At 34.7% G+C, this 18,108-nt stretch overlaps 1 protein-coding gene across 1 annotated transcript in view; it reads right to left on the bottom strand.

The window, feature by feature from the left end:
• Nucleotides 1-16,662: 16,662 nt before the first annotated feature.
• The window catches only part of LOC132269333 (uncharacterized), a 44,657-nt gene continuing 43,211 nt past the window's right edge, over nucleotides 16,663-18,108 (bottom strand). The window contains exon 8 of the mRNA XM_059770486.1: nucleotides 16,663-16,894. Coding sequence (XP_059626469.1) covers nucleotides 16,814-16,894 — 81 coding nt within the window. The 3' untranslated portion in view covers nucleotides 16,663-16,813. The remainder of the gene's footprint in view (nucleotides 16,895-18,108) is intronic.

Below are 18,108 nucleotides of genomic sequence, written 5' to 3'. Positions count from 1 at the left end.
ATATATATATATATATATATATCCTACATTAGGCAAGTCCCCACATGGTACCCCACCCTATACACGTGGAGTAAAAATAGTTTGGAAAAATTCTTTAATAAATATCGATACTTTTATATTAGGACGGCTTCATTTACTTTGTATGAATGTAAACTAAAACAGGTAAATTTTAAAACGTTGCAAGACCCTTGAGTGCCTCGTGGAAGGCCGAGAGACTTGTCACTACGTAAGACACCCGATAAAGTTGCAATGTCTAACATTACTCAATTAGGTCGCATTTTTTCAAAGATCAATAAGTTCAATAATTATATACATATATATACGGCCCTCAACCTAGCAACCCCCTTCCTTTCTTTTTTTATTTTTTATTTTTAATCGAAGAAAATCCTTGACTTGTTGACTTTTCCAATAAACCTCTCTTGTCTATTTTTACTAAAGAATTCGCTGAACTATCCAAGGAGATAAACAAAATATTGCAAATAATATATGCGTGAAAAGCTTTTAAAACAAGGATTTCAGAAATATAAGATTTGTTCAACAAAACCTTATACCAATAGAGAAATATACAATCTAAAAATCTACTGCAATAATCTTATTTTATTTTTTTTTTTTAAAAAAACAATACTTTGAATTATTTGTAAGGAAATTTTCAGAATTATTCATTTGTATATGGAGCATAACATATAAAAAAAAATTAACCACAACAGACCGAATATTCATTTTTTTTTTTTTTAAATGGTGAGTCTATAAAAAAAATGAAAATGCTTTAACACAAAATATGATATCGATCTTTGTTGGGTTAATTTTTAATATGTTATGTTCCATATGTAAATGACTAAGTGTGTAGATTTTCTTGCAAATATGCCGAGTATTAAAAAATAAAATAAGATTGCTAAAGCAGGTTTTTATATTGTCTATTTCTCTCTAGTTATGGAGGTTTTTTTGCACAAATTTTATATTTATGGAATCTTTATTTCATAAGCTTTCCGTTCATATATTATTTAAAATTTTTTAATATACAGTTTGTGAGATATGAAATTTTGAAATTCGAAAATATTAAGATTTAAATAAAAGGGGCATTTTAGTTCAAGTATTACCTCTTTTAACCCCATTGGATAATTGATGGGGTCTTTGCTAAAAAAATTAGACAAAGAAAGTTTATTGGAAAAAGCTACAAGTCGGGGGTTTCTGTACTTTACCGTTTAAATTATAATCGGGGGGTTTTTCCTATACTTTACCCTCGGATAGTTGATGGGGTTTGTCGCAACTCATCTATCAACGGGGTTTGTCGCAACTCGTCTACCAAGGTATAAGTATTGTTTACTTTGCACGCTTTGCTTTCAGCGCTCATGAATTTTGTCAAAATACATCTGCACAGCTAATAGAGATATACACAAATAAATCGCAATAACTTCACTCCCGACGATATGAACCATCTAAATTTTCTCTAATTTTAATTTCATAACACCAATTCCATTAAACAAAACATAACATAAAAGTAAAAGAAGTTGAAGTTCACATATGCGTTCATCAAAGTAGCCTCGTACATGAAAATTGTGTTTATAAGCAAAATTACCAAGCGCACCTTCATAATTAAATTCAAGAACTTCTAAAATTTGATATTAACCAACTTTTGTGGGTCCCTTTTATATGTTGTTTTTTACATTTATAATTGGGAACATAATATTTAGACTTAATCACTAAAATCTAATTTTTTATAATATTAAAAAGAATAACTATTTACTTACCAAAAAAAATATCATTAATTTCACAAAATTAATAAATAAAAATTAACTCGATCCCGCAAAGCTAATAAATATTTTCAATTTAGAATCTTTTAAGTTTTATTTTGGAAATCTATATTTATGCAAATGAGCCAAACTTTCAACAAACAACTTAGTTCTATATTCATGCCATTGTTGAAATTGTGATGAGATTGAAATCAATTTAATGAAAGGAGGCATATGTATGACATGACGGGAAGTGAGAATGAGAAAAGGATTTCGAAATGTTTTTTATAAAAATGAACCGAATTTCGCGAGTCCGGTGCAAACTTGACCTAGAGGGAGTGCGGTCCGGTGTAGGACGTGAAAAAGTTGATACTAGGCTCTAAATGATTATCGAATTTGGAACTAGGGATAGTTATCAATTTCGCCTCAGTAAAGTAGGTTAGTGGTTTTCAAAATGTGAGTTTAGGGTCGGTAGAGACCAAGTCTAGGGCTAGTATAGGCCAAGTTGGGATCGGTTGAGACCAAGGTTGGGAGAATGTGGGGCATTACATTACATTTTATGCATATTTGTATTGACATGCCTAAATGCTATTGTGAGGATTGATTTGTAGATTAAATGCTATAAAAATTCTCTAGTATGATCCCAGTTCCCTTTTTATCCCAAATTTGTGGTGTATGGCACAAGGAAGTCAAAAGTTGGCACCTTAGGCATCTTCTATTGAGCCTCTGTGCTCACCCTTTCCTTTAACATTTTTCAGGTTATGAAAGAGACGTGGTTGATGATGGACCTCACTGATAAGAACCGAATATTGCATATTCAAGTGCCCTTAATTGTATTAGTTAAGTTTATTATTTGATCTTTTTATATAAATTATCTTTATTTTTGTGTTTTTGTAGGTTTATATACTAATAAGAAATAAAAGTAAGGTTTTAAGAATTTTTGAAGAATAAGTTATATCGGGCCTAAAAATCAAGTGATTTTTAAGAAGAGATGGTCCAAATATTTAATGGACACATTCAGCATCGTAGAAAAGAAGAAAGAAGCCATACAGTTACCTAGCGTCCGAACGCCACCCTTCGCGTCCGGACGCAATGCAGTCACGTCGCGTCCGGACGCCAACCTACGGGTCCCCACTTTTAATAAGTCAAAGTTTGTTCCCTTTTAAGAGGGAATTTGAATTTCAACGGGCTGGGTTGTTTGGCAACCCATTTTGGGATTAAGAGGGGGTAAAGGCTTGAATTTTTATTAATTAATTTTATTCTAGAAAGATATTGAGAGAGAGGGGATTTTCCTTAGGGTTTTATGCTGAGTTTTGCAACAATGGGGTTGTAGGGGAAATCTTCTTCTTCTTCAATCCTTGAAGCTGCTGCCATATCCATGAGGAACTAACTCCCTTTCTAGAGAGTTGATGTAACTTAGACCAAGTAAATATGTTATAATTGCTATTTCAATTTGGGGATTCATCTTGTATATATTTGGTTTCATAAATTAGAAATTGTTTACATTGAATTAATGTGTGTGATCATCATTTGAATTTATAATTATGTTGATATGTTTATCTTGTCTTAGAAATTATATTGGCACAATTATGCACTTGATTTCCTATAGTGAAAATGGGAATGAATTTATGAAATGGTTATATTGGCATGTTAATTGAGAATTTATATAGATTATACTTAAGGAAGATGGACCATGTTACACCTTTAAATTAATTTAGTTAGGTAAATGGTCTATACCAACTGAAGATAATTTATGATAGATAATTGAATTTCATGTGCTTCAACATACAATTGAAGGACCTTGATAGGCCATGCCTAAGGAAAATGGTTCATACCACAACTTAGTTTAGGTGGATGAATCATTCCAACCAAAGATGGGTTATGCTTAGTCCTGAAATGTATAATTTTCTGGAAGATGTTGTGGTTATTTTATATTTCTACACATCATTTTATATACATAGTTGTTTATCCCCAAGTTGAGTGCAAGTTAGCATTTTTATGAGGTTTTAGTGAAGTTAATTCCCTAGTCTTCTTTTTATAAGTTTAATCCATTTGAGTTCATTTTATTTATTATTTTTATGCAATTTTAATTCATAGTTTAAGTGACAAACCAATCAAACTATCATCTTTTTTTATCAAATTAAAAAGTAATTTTACAATTTTGGTTGCCATAAACTAGCAATCCTTGTGGTTCGACAACCTTTTACTATAGCCTTATTCTACATTGATTTGTGCTATTGCAAGTGGTACTTTTAAGTGGTAACAATTTATGCCCATCAACATTTGGCGCCGTTGCGGGGGATTGCATACGGTTTTGTGATCAAAGTTTAAAATTTGCTTTGTGTTTGATTGTATATATTTTATTTATTTTGGTATGTTTTATGTTTTTAGTGTGTTTTTGTATTACTAGGACTTAAAGACTTTCCAGGTGATCTAATTGCAAAATTTGAAATCTCGAGGAATTTGGGTAAGTTTTTGAAATTTCTAGTTTATTCATTGTTTGGCCCTTGTCGAGGCAAATTTTTCTGTTTTGTTCAAAGCATAGGTCCTTGTCGTGGCCATTTAAATATGTTTTTCATAATTGTTGAATTGAAGAGAAATGGATCAATGTATGTGGATGTATTGGTGAAGTGTTGTTGTGATTGTTGTGTTTGTTAGTTGATGGTAAGTCGTAGGTCATCGTCTCTACCACATCTTGAGGACCAATTGATATTGTTTTACTTGAAAGGACTCTTAGGCAATAAAGAAGGAACCTTAGGGATCCCGAATGTCACGCCCCAATTTCAATAAAGGGTTCATTTACCCAACTCTCAATACATGGCATGACTATATATGTAAATCTCATCTTTCATCAAATAACAATCAAATGACTTTATTAACTGGATTAAAACAACCGTACATATAAGCAAAGTTTAAGGCGTTCGATATGAATAACAAGTAACAAATTCCAATAGATACATTATTCCACTAAAAAATGTCTTGCATACAAAGGAAATTAACTAAAACAATATCAAAGATGCTCATCATAACAACATCAATTCTGCTCAATAAGCGCCTTACCTGAAATGTTAAATAAAGGGTGAGCTTATAGCTCAATAAGTAAACTCTTACTACACCTTAATAACAATTTCACAATATATTATAAGCAAAAGAAAGAATAATATATATATATATATATATATATATATATATATTGTTGTTCACATGTAATAGTAATAACTCTTCCATCATTAATTCTTAAATCATTTAAATTCTGAATTTCTTGCACAAATTCCAGTATTTCATTTAAGGAACGAATTCAGTCCAAAGGTAACGAACGAATCCAACCTTCCAATATGTAATAAGGAATGAATCCAACCATCTTATAATAGGTAAGGAACATATCCAACCTTCAGCATGTGGTAAGGAACGAATCCAACCTAAACCCTAACAGGTAAGGAACGAATCCCACCTTCCAAAACCATATCAATTAAATTAATCACATTATAAAAATACCAAACATATTTATATCATTATTATTCAAATTAATGATATAAATATCATTGCATAATTAACACATTAACTTATTATGTAACCTCAGGTACCTCCTTAAAACTAACAAAAAATAATTACAATTATAATAATAATTAATTACCACTTATAGCCATTCCTCTTAATAAATCAGTAATACCTCTTAGAGTAGATAGTTCTCCAAACGAACCTACATCCACAACTAACCCTTTTGTCTAAAGTAATTCATATGTTTTAATTCATAACCTGAATCCTAGTAATCATAGGAACATTCCAAATATTATTCTTTTTTTTCTTTACACAACATCCAGCACAACCAAAGACAAATTCAATCAATTTACCCCAAACTTCCCAATTCATCACATTCACCCACTAACAATCTGGGTCAGGAAGGACCATTTATCATGACTATCACTTCATTGATCAATTGAAGCCTACTACACTTATGATTTAACTATTTATTTACAAATTAAGAGGTACCAAATTCATAAACTTAAAGTTCTTCCCTGTACCTATTATTTATATAATGATAATAAACCAAGTGTAGTAGTTCATTCATAAACCCACCTTGCATCACATCAGACCATTCAAAATCTCTTAAAAGAAAACAATCATCATGCAAGTTATATTTCTGACATTCATTAAGTTCTACTATAATGTTGAGTTCAAGCTTAAAAATATCTAATTCCATGCGTACCAGTATAATAAATCCATTATACCTTCCCAATTCTATGTAGCTATCAACATACCCACATTTTAACCAATCAAGCACTCATATATATATATATATATATAATTATATGAAACTGGCTACTTGGTAACTAATAGCAGATTCATGTATCTACACATATATAACCATGTTAACAAAAATATTAATCATCTCATTGATCCAAAACTAGAGTCTAGACCAGTACCATACATTCATTCGGATCTAACTCCCACATTCCACAATTTCACAAGTAAAGATGTAATCATCAACTAAACCACTCTCATATAATTTAATTAATTCAATTATTCAATTATATATTGAATAATTGAATTAATTAAATTATATGAGAGTGGTTTAGTTGATGATTACATCTTTACTTGTGAAATTGTGGAATGTGGGAGTTAGATCCGAATGAAAGTATGGTACATATATATATATATATATATATAGGTCCTTATATTGTATAATTGAATTAATTAAATTATATGAGAGTGGTTTAGTTGATGATTACATCTTTACTTGTGAAATTGTGGAATGTGGGAGTTAGATCCGAATGAATGTATGGTACAGGGAGCTACCAATCAAGTAGAACTCTAATTTACTAAGGATGATGTCATTGTCCAAATCACAATTCCCTCCACACACTGGGTACAATTATGATCATGTATGTGTGAGTTAAATCTAACCATATGTAATAAGGAAATAATTTGAACAAGTTAACTATATATATATATATAGATCCATTATCTCTCACACCTCAGTTCTATAACTGTCATGATACCGCATATGGTTATAACAATTAACAGCAAGATATTAGCAAGTTCGATCACCGTACTATTACCGTATCATATCCATAAATAATTCTATTGTTATGCAATGCACTGTCATTACAAATAATTTACTAATATCTATCTCTGGTAATAGATGTAATTATCCTATAATATACTGAACAATGGAAATTAAAATATAGTAGAGATCTACTTGCCTGTTACTTCTTCATATATTGTATATCTTCTTAAAGATCTCCCTTCAAATTCCACTCTCTTCCTGATTAATCACAAACTTCCTTCTCCTCCTCTCCTTAAACTTCCTTCTCTGGCTAAATCTCTTCCTATATAGAAACCTTTATATTATCAGGCAACAGTTTTTCCCCCAAGAAGATATCTCACAACTAATGGTGGTATATAATGGCCGCGTGATTAGTTGGAGATATTTCCGTCAGCGTTGAGAGAAAATCTTGATACGTGGTTAACGACCAAATTTAAAATTAAAACTTATCTGCCTAACAACCCATTATCCAAATATATATATATATATATATATATATATATATATATATATATATATATATTGCATATATATACGTGTAATGCATCATTAATATAATAGGTGATATATAATAAATTAAAAAAAATCATGGACGTTATCCCGAAACTATAAAAGAACTTGAAATCGAAGTAGACAATATGGCTGATGAACAAGATAATCTTGAACAGGCTAATCTCGAAAATCTTAGAGTTGAAAATCCTAGAGCTGAAAATGAAAATTTAGCCCCCAATGACTTTAAGGGATCACTTTGTACCTTCCACATATACATCTCCATCATGTATTGTTATGCCCAATGTCGAGGCTCATCATTATGAGATCAAGTCTACCACAATCCAAATGCTTACAATTTATCATAGGTTTGATAATGAAGATCCTTATAAATATCTTGATGAGTTCTTAGAAATCTGCTCCACCATTAAGATGAGGGACTTCTCCCAAGATGCACTTCATATGCTTCTCTTCCCATTTTCTCTAAAAGAAAGAACCAAGTATTGGTTGAACTCTCTTGTTGCAAATTCCATCACTTTGTGGGTCCAACTGCAACAAGAATTCTTTAAAAAGTGCTATCCGGTGAGTAAGACTAATCAAATGCGTTGATCCATTCTTATTTTTTCCCAAATTGATGAGGAACAATTCTATGATATGTGGGAAAGACTTCAAGATTTTCTAAGGAAGTGTCTGCACCACGAAATTCCAAAGTGGCAATTGGTGAAAGCCTTCTATGATGGTTTAACAGAACCATATAGACAATTAATTGATTCTTCGTGTGGGGGCATGTTCATGTCCAAAAATCCTATTGATGCATGGACTCTACTTGAAAATATAAGTGAAAATTCTATGCAACATAGTTCTTGTAGAGCTTCTACTTTAGATGTTAGGAAACCTCAAATCCGTGCCAACCACGGACTCTTAGGGAAGAAGCCTCTCAGTGGAAGCCATAGCCCACAAAGTTTTTCAGCTTGTGTACCACATCTCTCATCTTCTCAGAATTCTCCATGCAATGCTATGTGTGCATATTGCACAAGCACTTTTCATAATGCAGAAGATTGCCCCACACAGGAGCAATTTTCTGGAGGTATGCCAGAACAGGCCAATGCCATGTTCTCTTGCCCTAGAAATAATCTTTATTCCAATACTTACAATCTGGGTTGGAAAGATCATCCAAATTTCTTGTGGAGGCAATAAGCCCCACAAAATTCATCATTTCAAGATCATGGGCAATCAACTCTGTCTAATTCTCATCCCATGAACCGGCCATTCTAAGCTTCTTCAAGCTACCATCTTCCTTCCTATAATGCAAACTCTTCTAATCAAAATCCTGTTCTTCCTTCCCCGTCCTAATTGGATGAGATATTGAACTCTAATAAGCAGATAATGGCCGCCATTAGTGGTATACAATGAACTATACAATTGGTTAATATTCATTCCCAATCAATAGCTAACATTGAAACCCAACAAGGACAATTGGCTACTTCTGTGAACCAGTTTCACAAGAGGGACACGGGAAAACTTCCAGCTCAACCTGTGGTGAACTCGAAAGGGCAATATATAATTGATGAAATCACTCCTCTGAGTGGTTCAAATCTTGAGCAAGTCCAAGCAATCATAACACTTCGGAGTGGAAGAATTGTACACAATAAGGTTGATGAAAAAATTGAAACTCTTGCCCCCTAAGAATTCAAGTTTTGCACCCAAAAATCTGGAAGTGAGTCAAGAAATTCCAAATTCGCCAATTCCAAATGTTGAGACATCTTATGAGCCCAAGGCTCCTTTTCCTCAACGCCTCAAAGAGTCTACACACTTATGGAAAAAGGGCGATAAAATTCAAGAAATGTTTGAAGTCTTTAAGCTAGTAAAGATTAACATTCCTCTCCTTGATGCCATTAAGAAAATTCCACCTTATGCTAAATTTCTCAAAGATTTGTGTACTAAAAAATGCATTTCTAGGAATAATACTCCAAGAAGGTGAGGTTAACTAAGAAGCAAGTGCTATCATTCAGCATAATACACCTTCGAAGTTTAAGGATCCAGGTGCCCCGACAATCTCGTGTGTTATTGGGGACAATGAGATAGAAAAGGCCTTCCTTGACTTAGGATCAAGTGTAAATCTAATCCCTTACTCAGTATACTTGCAACTTGGCTTAGGAGAACTCAAACCAACCACGGTTGTCTTACAACTTGCAGATAGATCTATCAAACAACCTCGTGGTATCATAGAGGATGTACTCATCCAGGTGGACAAGTTCTAATTTCCAGTAGACTTTTTGGTTCTAGATACTGAACCAGTTCACGATCCCAAAAGACACATTCCCGTGATCCTTGGTCGGCCCTTCTTAGCCATGGCTAATACTTTAATTAATTGCCGAATCAGGGTAATGGATATTTTTTTTGGAAATATGAAGGTAAAGCTCAACATCTTTAGTGCTTTTCATCATCCTCCAGAAGAATATGAGTGTTTCTCTCTTGACATCATAGATGAAATAGTCGAAGAATCTCTCTCATTCATTTTAGGCCAAGATCCTCTTGAAACTTGTTTGGCTCATTTTGGCTTCGAAGATTACGATATTGATCAATCCATTCGTGAAGTTAACTCTTTGTTTGAGGCTAATGCAATCACGAACTTTCCTTCTTGGAAGTTGCCAAAGGAACCTCTTCCATTAATTTTAAGCACTCCTCCTGTTCCTTCGCTGAAATCTCCACCTTAACTTGAGTTAAAGTCATTCCCGGCTAATCTCAAGTACGTATTTCTTGGTACAAACAAAACTCTTCCGGTCATTATTGCATTAGATCTTTCCAAAAACCAAGAAAATAGCCTTTTAGCTGTGCTACAAAAGCACAAAGAAGCTATTGGTTGGTCGGTGGCTGATTTAAAAGTAATTGACCCCTCTATTTGCATACACCGCATTCTTTTGGAGGAAGATGCGACACCTTCCCGAGAGGTACAACGCTGGTTGAATCCTAACATGAAGGAGGTTGTCATGAAAGTGGTAATCAAGCTATTAGATGCGGGAATCATTTATCCCATCTCGGATAGCAAGTGGTTAAGCCCCACTCAAGTTGTTCCAAAGAAATTTGGCCTCACCGTTGTTAAAAATTTAACAAGGGAACTTGTGCCATAACGCACCACCACTGGTTGGCGTGTGTGCATAAATTACCGAAAACTTAACTCTACAACTAGGAAATATCATTTTCCACTTCCATTCATTGATTAAATCCTAGAAAGGCTAGCCGACCAAAGTTATTATTGTTTTCTTGATGGTTATTCCGACTATAACCAAGTGGCTTTAGATCCTCAAGATCAAGAGAAGACCACATTTACTTGTCCTTTTGGAACATTCGCTTATCGTCGCATGCCCTTTGGGTTATGTAATGCACCGGTCACTTTTCAAAGATGCATGATGTCCATATTCTTTGATATGGTTGAAAAATTTCTTGAAGTGTTTATGGACGATTTTTCTGTCTTTGGATCTTCCTTTGACTCTTGTCTCCATAATCTGTCTTTTGTGCTTCAAAGATGTAAGGAGACCAATTTGATCTTAAGTTGGGAAAAGAGTCACTTCATGGTACAAGAAGGGATTGTCTTGGGACATATTATCTCTAAAAGAGGGATTGAGGTTGATAAGGCAAAAGTTGAATTAATTCATAGCCTTCATCCTCTTTCTTCGGTGAGATAAATTTGATCTTTTCTTGGCCATGCTGGCTTTTATTGCCGCTTCATCAAAGACTTTAGCAAGATATCTCGGTCTTTGTGCCATCTTCTTGTCAAAGATACTACTTTCAGCTTTGATGAAGCATGTTTGGAAGCTTTTAGGAAGCTCCGTTCATTACTCTCTTCTGCCCCAATCATGAAACCACCTAATTGGTCTCGACCCTTTAAGATCATATATGATGCATCCGACTATGCATTAGGTACTATTTTGGGCCAGCGTGTGGATAAAGCTCCTCATGCCATTTACTATGCTAGCAAGACCCTCTCAGATGCTCAATTGAATTATACAATAATTGAGAAAAAGTTACTAGCTGTTGTCTATGCCTTGGACAAATTTTGTTCATATCTTCTTGGATCCAAGGTCATTATCTTCACGGATCATGCCGCGTTAAGGCATCTGTTTGCAAAGAAAGAAATCAAACCTTGACTTATTCATTAGATACTTTTACTCCAAAAGTTCAACCTTAAGATTAAGGACAAGAAAGGCACTGGCAATGTTGTAGCAGACCATCTTTCTCGGCTTCTCATTGAGAACACTTATGATTTTTCTCCAGTTCATGATTCCTTTTCAGATGAGCAACTGTTTCAGATTTCTCATGTGTCGCCTCCTTGGTTTGCTGACATTGTCAACTATCTTGCAGTTGGAAAAATTCCATCCCAATGATCTAAGCAAGAGAAAGATCCGTTCTTCGCTCAAATCAAAAATTTCTTTTGGGAAGACCCGGAATTGTTCAAGTATTGCTTGGATCAAATAATCCGGAGATGCATTCCTAAAAATGTTGTCCAAAATATTTTAAAATTCTGCCACTCTCTCAAATGTGGAGGACACTTCAGTGCTAAAAGACTTTATCTAAAGTCCTTCAAAGTGGATTTTATTGGCCTTCATTATTCAGGGATGCTTATAATTTTTGCAAGTCTTGCGAGCGATGTCAAAAGCTTGGGGCCATGTCTAAAAGAGACATGATGCCATTAAACTCAATTTTAATTGTTGAAATCTTTGATGTATGGGGAATAGATTTTATGGGACCATTTCCATCTTCCGATGGCTATTTTTACATTTTCTTGGCGGTGGATTATGTATCTAAATGGATAGAGGCTGAGGCAACCATAACCAATGACCACAATGTAGTAGTCAAGTTCATTCAAACGAACATATTCAGTCGGTTTGGTACACCTAGAGTACTCTTAAGTGACGGAGGATCTCATTTCTGTAATTGCTTTCTTTGATCCATCCTTCTTAAGTACTCTGTCACTCATAAGGTTGCCATGCCTTACCATCCTTAATCGAGTGCTTAAGTGGAAGTTTCAAATCGGGAAATCAAAAATATCTTTGAAAATACGGTTAGACCGAACTGCAAAGATTGGTTATTACGACTAAACGATGTGCTTTGGCCTTACCGAACTGCGTTTAAGACGCCAATTGGCATGTCTCTATACCGGCTCGTTTATGGTAAGGCATGCCACCTCCCTGTTGAATTAGAGCATCGTGCCTTTTGGGCCATAAAAAGGTTCAATTTCAATCTTGATCAGGCTAGCTCTAACCGGAAATTGTAGCTCAATGAGCTAGAGGAAATCCGGAATGACACTTATGAAAATGCCAAAATTTATAAAGCAAAGACTAAAGCATTCCATGATAAGCATATCATTAATAAGTCTTTTGTTTCAGGTCAGAAAGTTTGGCTTTTCAATTCTCGGTTGTAACTCTTTCCTGGGAACTCTGTTCACGGTGCGAAGGTCCTCTTCTTATCATTTCTGTCTTCCCTCATAGTGCAGTTGAGTTGTAAGATTCAAAGAATGGGAATCTTTTTAAGGTCAATGGCTAGTGGCTTAAGCCTTACATTGACAACCTAGTCCCGGTCGGATATGTGGATTGCATCATCTTGACGGATCCAATTTATGAGGACTAGTTAGATTCACATATCGTCTAGCTATCGAAGTTAAATTTAGCACTCTAAGGAAGTAATTTTTTTACTCCAAGATTCCTTATTTTGTTGTTAATGTAAACCAAAAATCTTTGAAAATGACTAAGTACAGACTCCACTTTGCAGTCTTCAAGAATTATCTAGATTTCCATTCCAGTGGTCATTGTGGGTTTTTACAGTCATATTACGGTTTTGGTAACATTTCCAGGAGTTTTCAAGCTTATATCCATAACAAGACCTGGGCACAATTACGTTCGGATGCCATCTTTCGTGTCCAGACACCAATCTCTAGCCAAACCTGCGTCTGGACGCCAATCCCTGGGAGCTCCCGCATCTGGACGCCAATACACGCGTCCGAACGCCATGTCCAAATTGCACTATAGCTATGCGCATAAACCAAACAGCGCGCGCACCATGGCACTCCGTATCCAGACGCCAAGGCCCAGTTGAGGAACACGAGCCCAGTTGAACTTTTATAACTTGCTCCCCTTCTTTATATTTTCACGTCCTTCCATCCATCTTTTCTTTCTACGCCTCCCACCTCCTAACCCTACCTTCCCTACCTTCTCAATCTCTTCTTTCACCCTCTCCATCTCCATTATTCCCCAAATTATTACCTTCCATCATCATCATTCCATTAAAAGGGTAAGGTTTGGATTTTTAAATTGAGGTAAGTTCTTTTCTCTTTCATCTTTCAATTCTTGGGTATTTCATGGAGGTCAGGGCTTGATATTGTAAAGGATTTATATATTGTTTAAGGGATTGTTGTGCTTCTATTACAGGTTCATGAATTTTGGGTTAACATCATTCTAATCTTCATACTTGTTCTCTACTTTTCAGTCTTGCACACCACGTGTTTGACAAAAGTCCTGAACCAAATTCCTTCACTCAAATGGCTTCTAGATCTACTTCCAAGCGTCCTTACACTTCTGAAAGGTTTTCTGAGGAAGCTCCCACTCCGAATTGAAATGAATGGCCCCTTCAATTTGAGACTAGATTCGACATTAGGAATGTTTTCAGAAGGTGTCCCGACACAAAATGGGCAATAAAAAATCTAAAAGAACGTGGCCTTGCACCTATATTTTAGCCATGTCATAACGTGGTTCTTCCTCGCTTAGTCCATCAGTTTTACCAGAATCTTTCATATAAATGTGAGGAACAAACCACAATTTCAACTACAATTGATGGCACCGTGCTTACATTTACATTGGATGATTTTGAAAATGCATGTGGTTGTCCCATCAACTCCCCAGTGGATGTGAACGGTTAGCCTCTCTATGCTCCACTACCGAACATACTTGAATTATTGGATGACATAGCGGAAATTTTGAAAGAAATGGCAAATAGCAATCCCATAAACGTCGAGAGCACCTCGACTAAAAAGTCCTTTTTGCCACCCCGAATTTGGTTCATCGAGGTTGTACTAGCTAAGAATGTTCTTCTAATTGGCAAAACTATGGAACATAACAATGTACTCTTAGATTCTCTCTATTTAACGGAGAATGACTTTTGGTTTTCAGTTCCCACTTTGATTATGAATCAAATTTTGAAGGTCTATAACAAATTGATTGCCAGACAAACCAAAAGCTCATTGACTTGGTCCTTCCCATTCCCCTATCTAATCACAAAGATGATTAAGGACCAAGGGTTTGTTATTCCATGCAATGAACATTGGGCAACCTCGAAAAAGGTCTATAATTTCAAAAATTGGAGGGAGTCACTTATTGCCCGTGATGGTGCAGTCACTGATTGATCGTACTCCTGGAGGAGTAGGCACTTCGTCTTCTACTCCAAGGGTGGACTGATTTTATATTTGCTATTGTTATTTCATGTTATTTATTTCTGTCTTGCATTTCGATACTATTTTGGGCCATGTTTGGCATGACAATTGTGGGTGCACTTTTTTATGTGCATAGATTTTGATTTCTTTCCCAGTTATAATAAAGCATGACATGTTATTTCATATTTATATCTTTATCAATGTCTATGCTTTTATGCTTGGTACCTAGTTTTTGTGATGGCCTGGTTTTTCAAGCCCGTCTTGTGATGACCCGTAAGATGACCTAAAATGGATCTAGAATGCGGAAACAAAAATAGAAACAAGGTCTCTAGGGATATATGACATCCCTAAGACGCCAAGGTGACCTTCCATGAAGTCACAAAACTCAAAAGAATTAAATGCGGAAGCTAAGATTATAAAATGGGAAAGGTATTTGACCAGGGGTAAAATGGTCTTTTAAAACAAAATTGGATGCAACTGAGCTTACTATTAGATAGACAAGGAAAAATTAATAAATCTAGACTTAAGAATCACTTGATTCGTAGTTCAGATGAAGAAGATATGAAACTCCAAAGTTTCATAAAAATAAACTTTTGGGTTTCAAATCAGTGCGGTAAAGGTATTTGACAAGGGGTAAAATGGTTTTTTCAGAAAGAACTGGATGCAACCATGTATACCATTGGATAGATAAGGAAAAATTAATAAATCTAGACTCAAGAATCACTTGATTCAGAGTCTGGATGAAGAAGATATGAAACTCCAAAGCTTCATAAAAATAAACTTTTGGGTTTCAAATTAGTGTGGCAAGGGTATTTGACAAGGGGTAAAATGGTCTTTTTGGAAAGAACTAGATACAACCGTGCATACCATTGGATAGATAAGGAAAAATTTTAAAAATCTAGACTCAAGAATTACTCAATTCGGAGTCCAGATGAAGAAGATATGAAACTTAAAAGTTTCATAAAAACAAACTTTTGGGTTTCAAATCAGTGCGGCAAGGGTTCTTGACAAGTGGTAAAATGGTCTTTTCAGATAGAGTTGGATGCAACCATGCATACCATTAGATATACAAGGAAATATTAATGAACTTAGACTCAAAAATCACTTGATTCGGAGTCCAGACGAAGAAGATATTAGTCTTCAAAGTTTCATAAAAATAAACCTAAAATGGTGCTCAAGTGCTGCTGCCAGGAAATCTGCAGATGCAAAAAAAAAAAAAAAAAAAAAAAAAAAAAATTGCTGTCCAAAACAGAGAGCTGAAACAGGTTAGAAGATGACGTTTTCTAGAAAAACACGAAGAAAAAATCCCCCCTTAAATCGAGTTTTCTATCCGGCCTCATGAACGAAAAAGAAAAAAACTTGCTGTGAAATGCCCAGAATACTCTCAAGAAAATCAAGTCAAGAGGATTAAAAAGTTGATAAAATGCATAACAGAAAACTGAACTTCGCGCGGGATTTCCGGTACCAAGAAAATATTTTCTGGAAAAACACGAACAAAAACCCCCTCCTAAAATCACGTTTTCTACCCGAATATGTCGAAAGAAAAAAAAAATAAAACTACTTTGAAATGTCCAGAATGCCCTTAGATCACATTGTGCATAAAACGTAAAAAAAATGAATTCGTAGAGTGCTCATTTTGTGAAATATGACTCTAAACCTAAAAACGATCATGCACGTAAACGTAAATAGTGATTTTTAACACGCGGAAATGGTCCGCGGTTCCTGAAAACGGCCGATGCAAAATACGAACCCCCAACGGCCAAAAATGGCAAAAATGAACTAGAAATGGAAAATCTGAAAACCAAAATTAACAAATGATTTCAAATTACCGTTTGGCCCTTTGTGACACTTCATACATGATTAATGAGACCCTATGAAAGAATACAAATGGAATTCTCATACCTGATACAAACATGGTGAAGCAATGACTTGTCATTTTTTAATATTTCCATAATATTTCATGAAGTCTAAAGTTACATAGGATACAAAATAATAGTCATTAGCCTCCGGCCTCATCTCATACATGTCAAATACGTTACAAAAGGTGTACTTATGTACACATTACATATATGAAATCGAAGATACGAGTTTCGACATAAAAAGAAATTAAAGAGGCATTTCATGCTAACACTTGCATGAAATGGAAACTTTAAGTCTACAAGTCATCCAAAGAATGATGTGCATCCCAAAACCAAGTCTTCTTGCCTGAAACAGGTCGCATTCAGCGAGGGGTGAGTATCCTGTGGTACTCGTAGGGAATGAACATGCATAGACTTAGCATTTTACAATATTATCACCTTAAGGTGAAACAATTTATAGGGGTCATGCCACCTAACGTCTTTATCAAGAATGAGACTTAGGGATCATCCTAAGTTACTTTAAAGCATTCCTAACATTAACCATAATATTTATGCACGTAAACAACATAGGAGCATATCGTGTAACGCAATAGAACATAGGTATCCAAAATTGTCAAATTGTAACCTAGAATGCGTTAATAACTGAAACAGTTTATGCTACTGAGAATCTAAGTCAAGATGCTTACATAGGATCATTCCTAAGTCATATCAACATGAAACAACATGAATCAAGATATCTATGAAATTGAACAAGGTTAGGACATTCCACATAACACGACAAGATTTAAATCTTCAAGAACTACTACTTGAAATTTAAAGAGTAAAATCAAGGATAAAACATGATGTCTATGTAATTTAAACAAGGTTGGATCATTCTATATAACATGAAAAAGTTTTAAATCTTCAAGGAATGCAACATTTGAAATTTAAAGAGTGAAATTAAGGCAAAACACAATATCTATGCAAATAGACAAGGTTAGCACATTCCATAAAACACGAAAAGGTTCTTAAATCTTCAAGGAATAACTCTTGAAATTTAAGGAGTGAAATCAAACAATGTGGATACTCAGATATCGCCTGGATTAAAACCGTACTCTCGGGATCACTTTTGGGCTATTAACCTATGGGTACCTTCCTCTAGTGCGCACTATAATGTAGGGAGCTCTCTATCTCCCGTACTAGAACCAACTCCTAGCTATGTCAATTCTTAATTGATATCCCAAGTTTTAAAATCAACAAGTTGTAAAAATCGAGATATAATATATATATTCGATGCACTTAGCCAAGTACCATGCACAACAAGTCATGGAGGTCACACAAGGTATGCCCTAGGCATTCAAGCTACGATGGCACATTAAATGTCATATAAGTAAATGTGTATGTTAACAAGTCAAATCATAACCTCAACTCGTAGAATACTATCATGTGATCATATAACAAGTTCCAATTTATAAATTTGGCAAGAATTCAATATCAAAACATAATTAACTCAGTGGGAGCATAAAAGGGAATTTAATCAACTTAAAGGATTAAATTCTCAAGACTACAATGCAACTCTAA

Source organism: Cornus florida, unplaced genomic scaffold, assembly GCF_030987335.1.
Source record: "Cornus florida cultivar Cherokee Brave unplaced genomic scaffold, ASM3098733v1 CherokeeBrave_3.0.0_Hap2_Chr08, whole genome shotgun sequence".
NCBI lineage: Eukaryota > Viridiplantae > Streptophyta > Magnoliopsida > Cornales > Cornaceae > Cornus > Cornus florida.
This window is presented reverse-complemented; position numbering and strand designations above follow the sequence as displayed.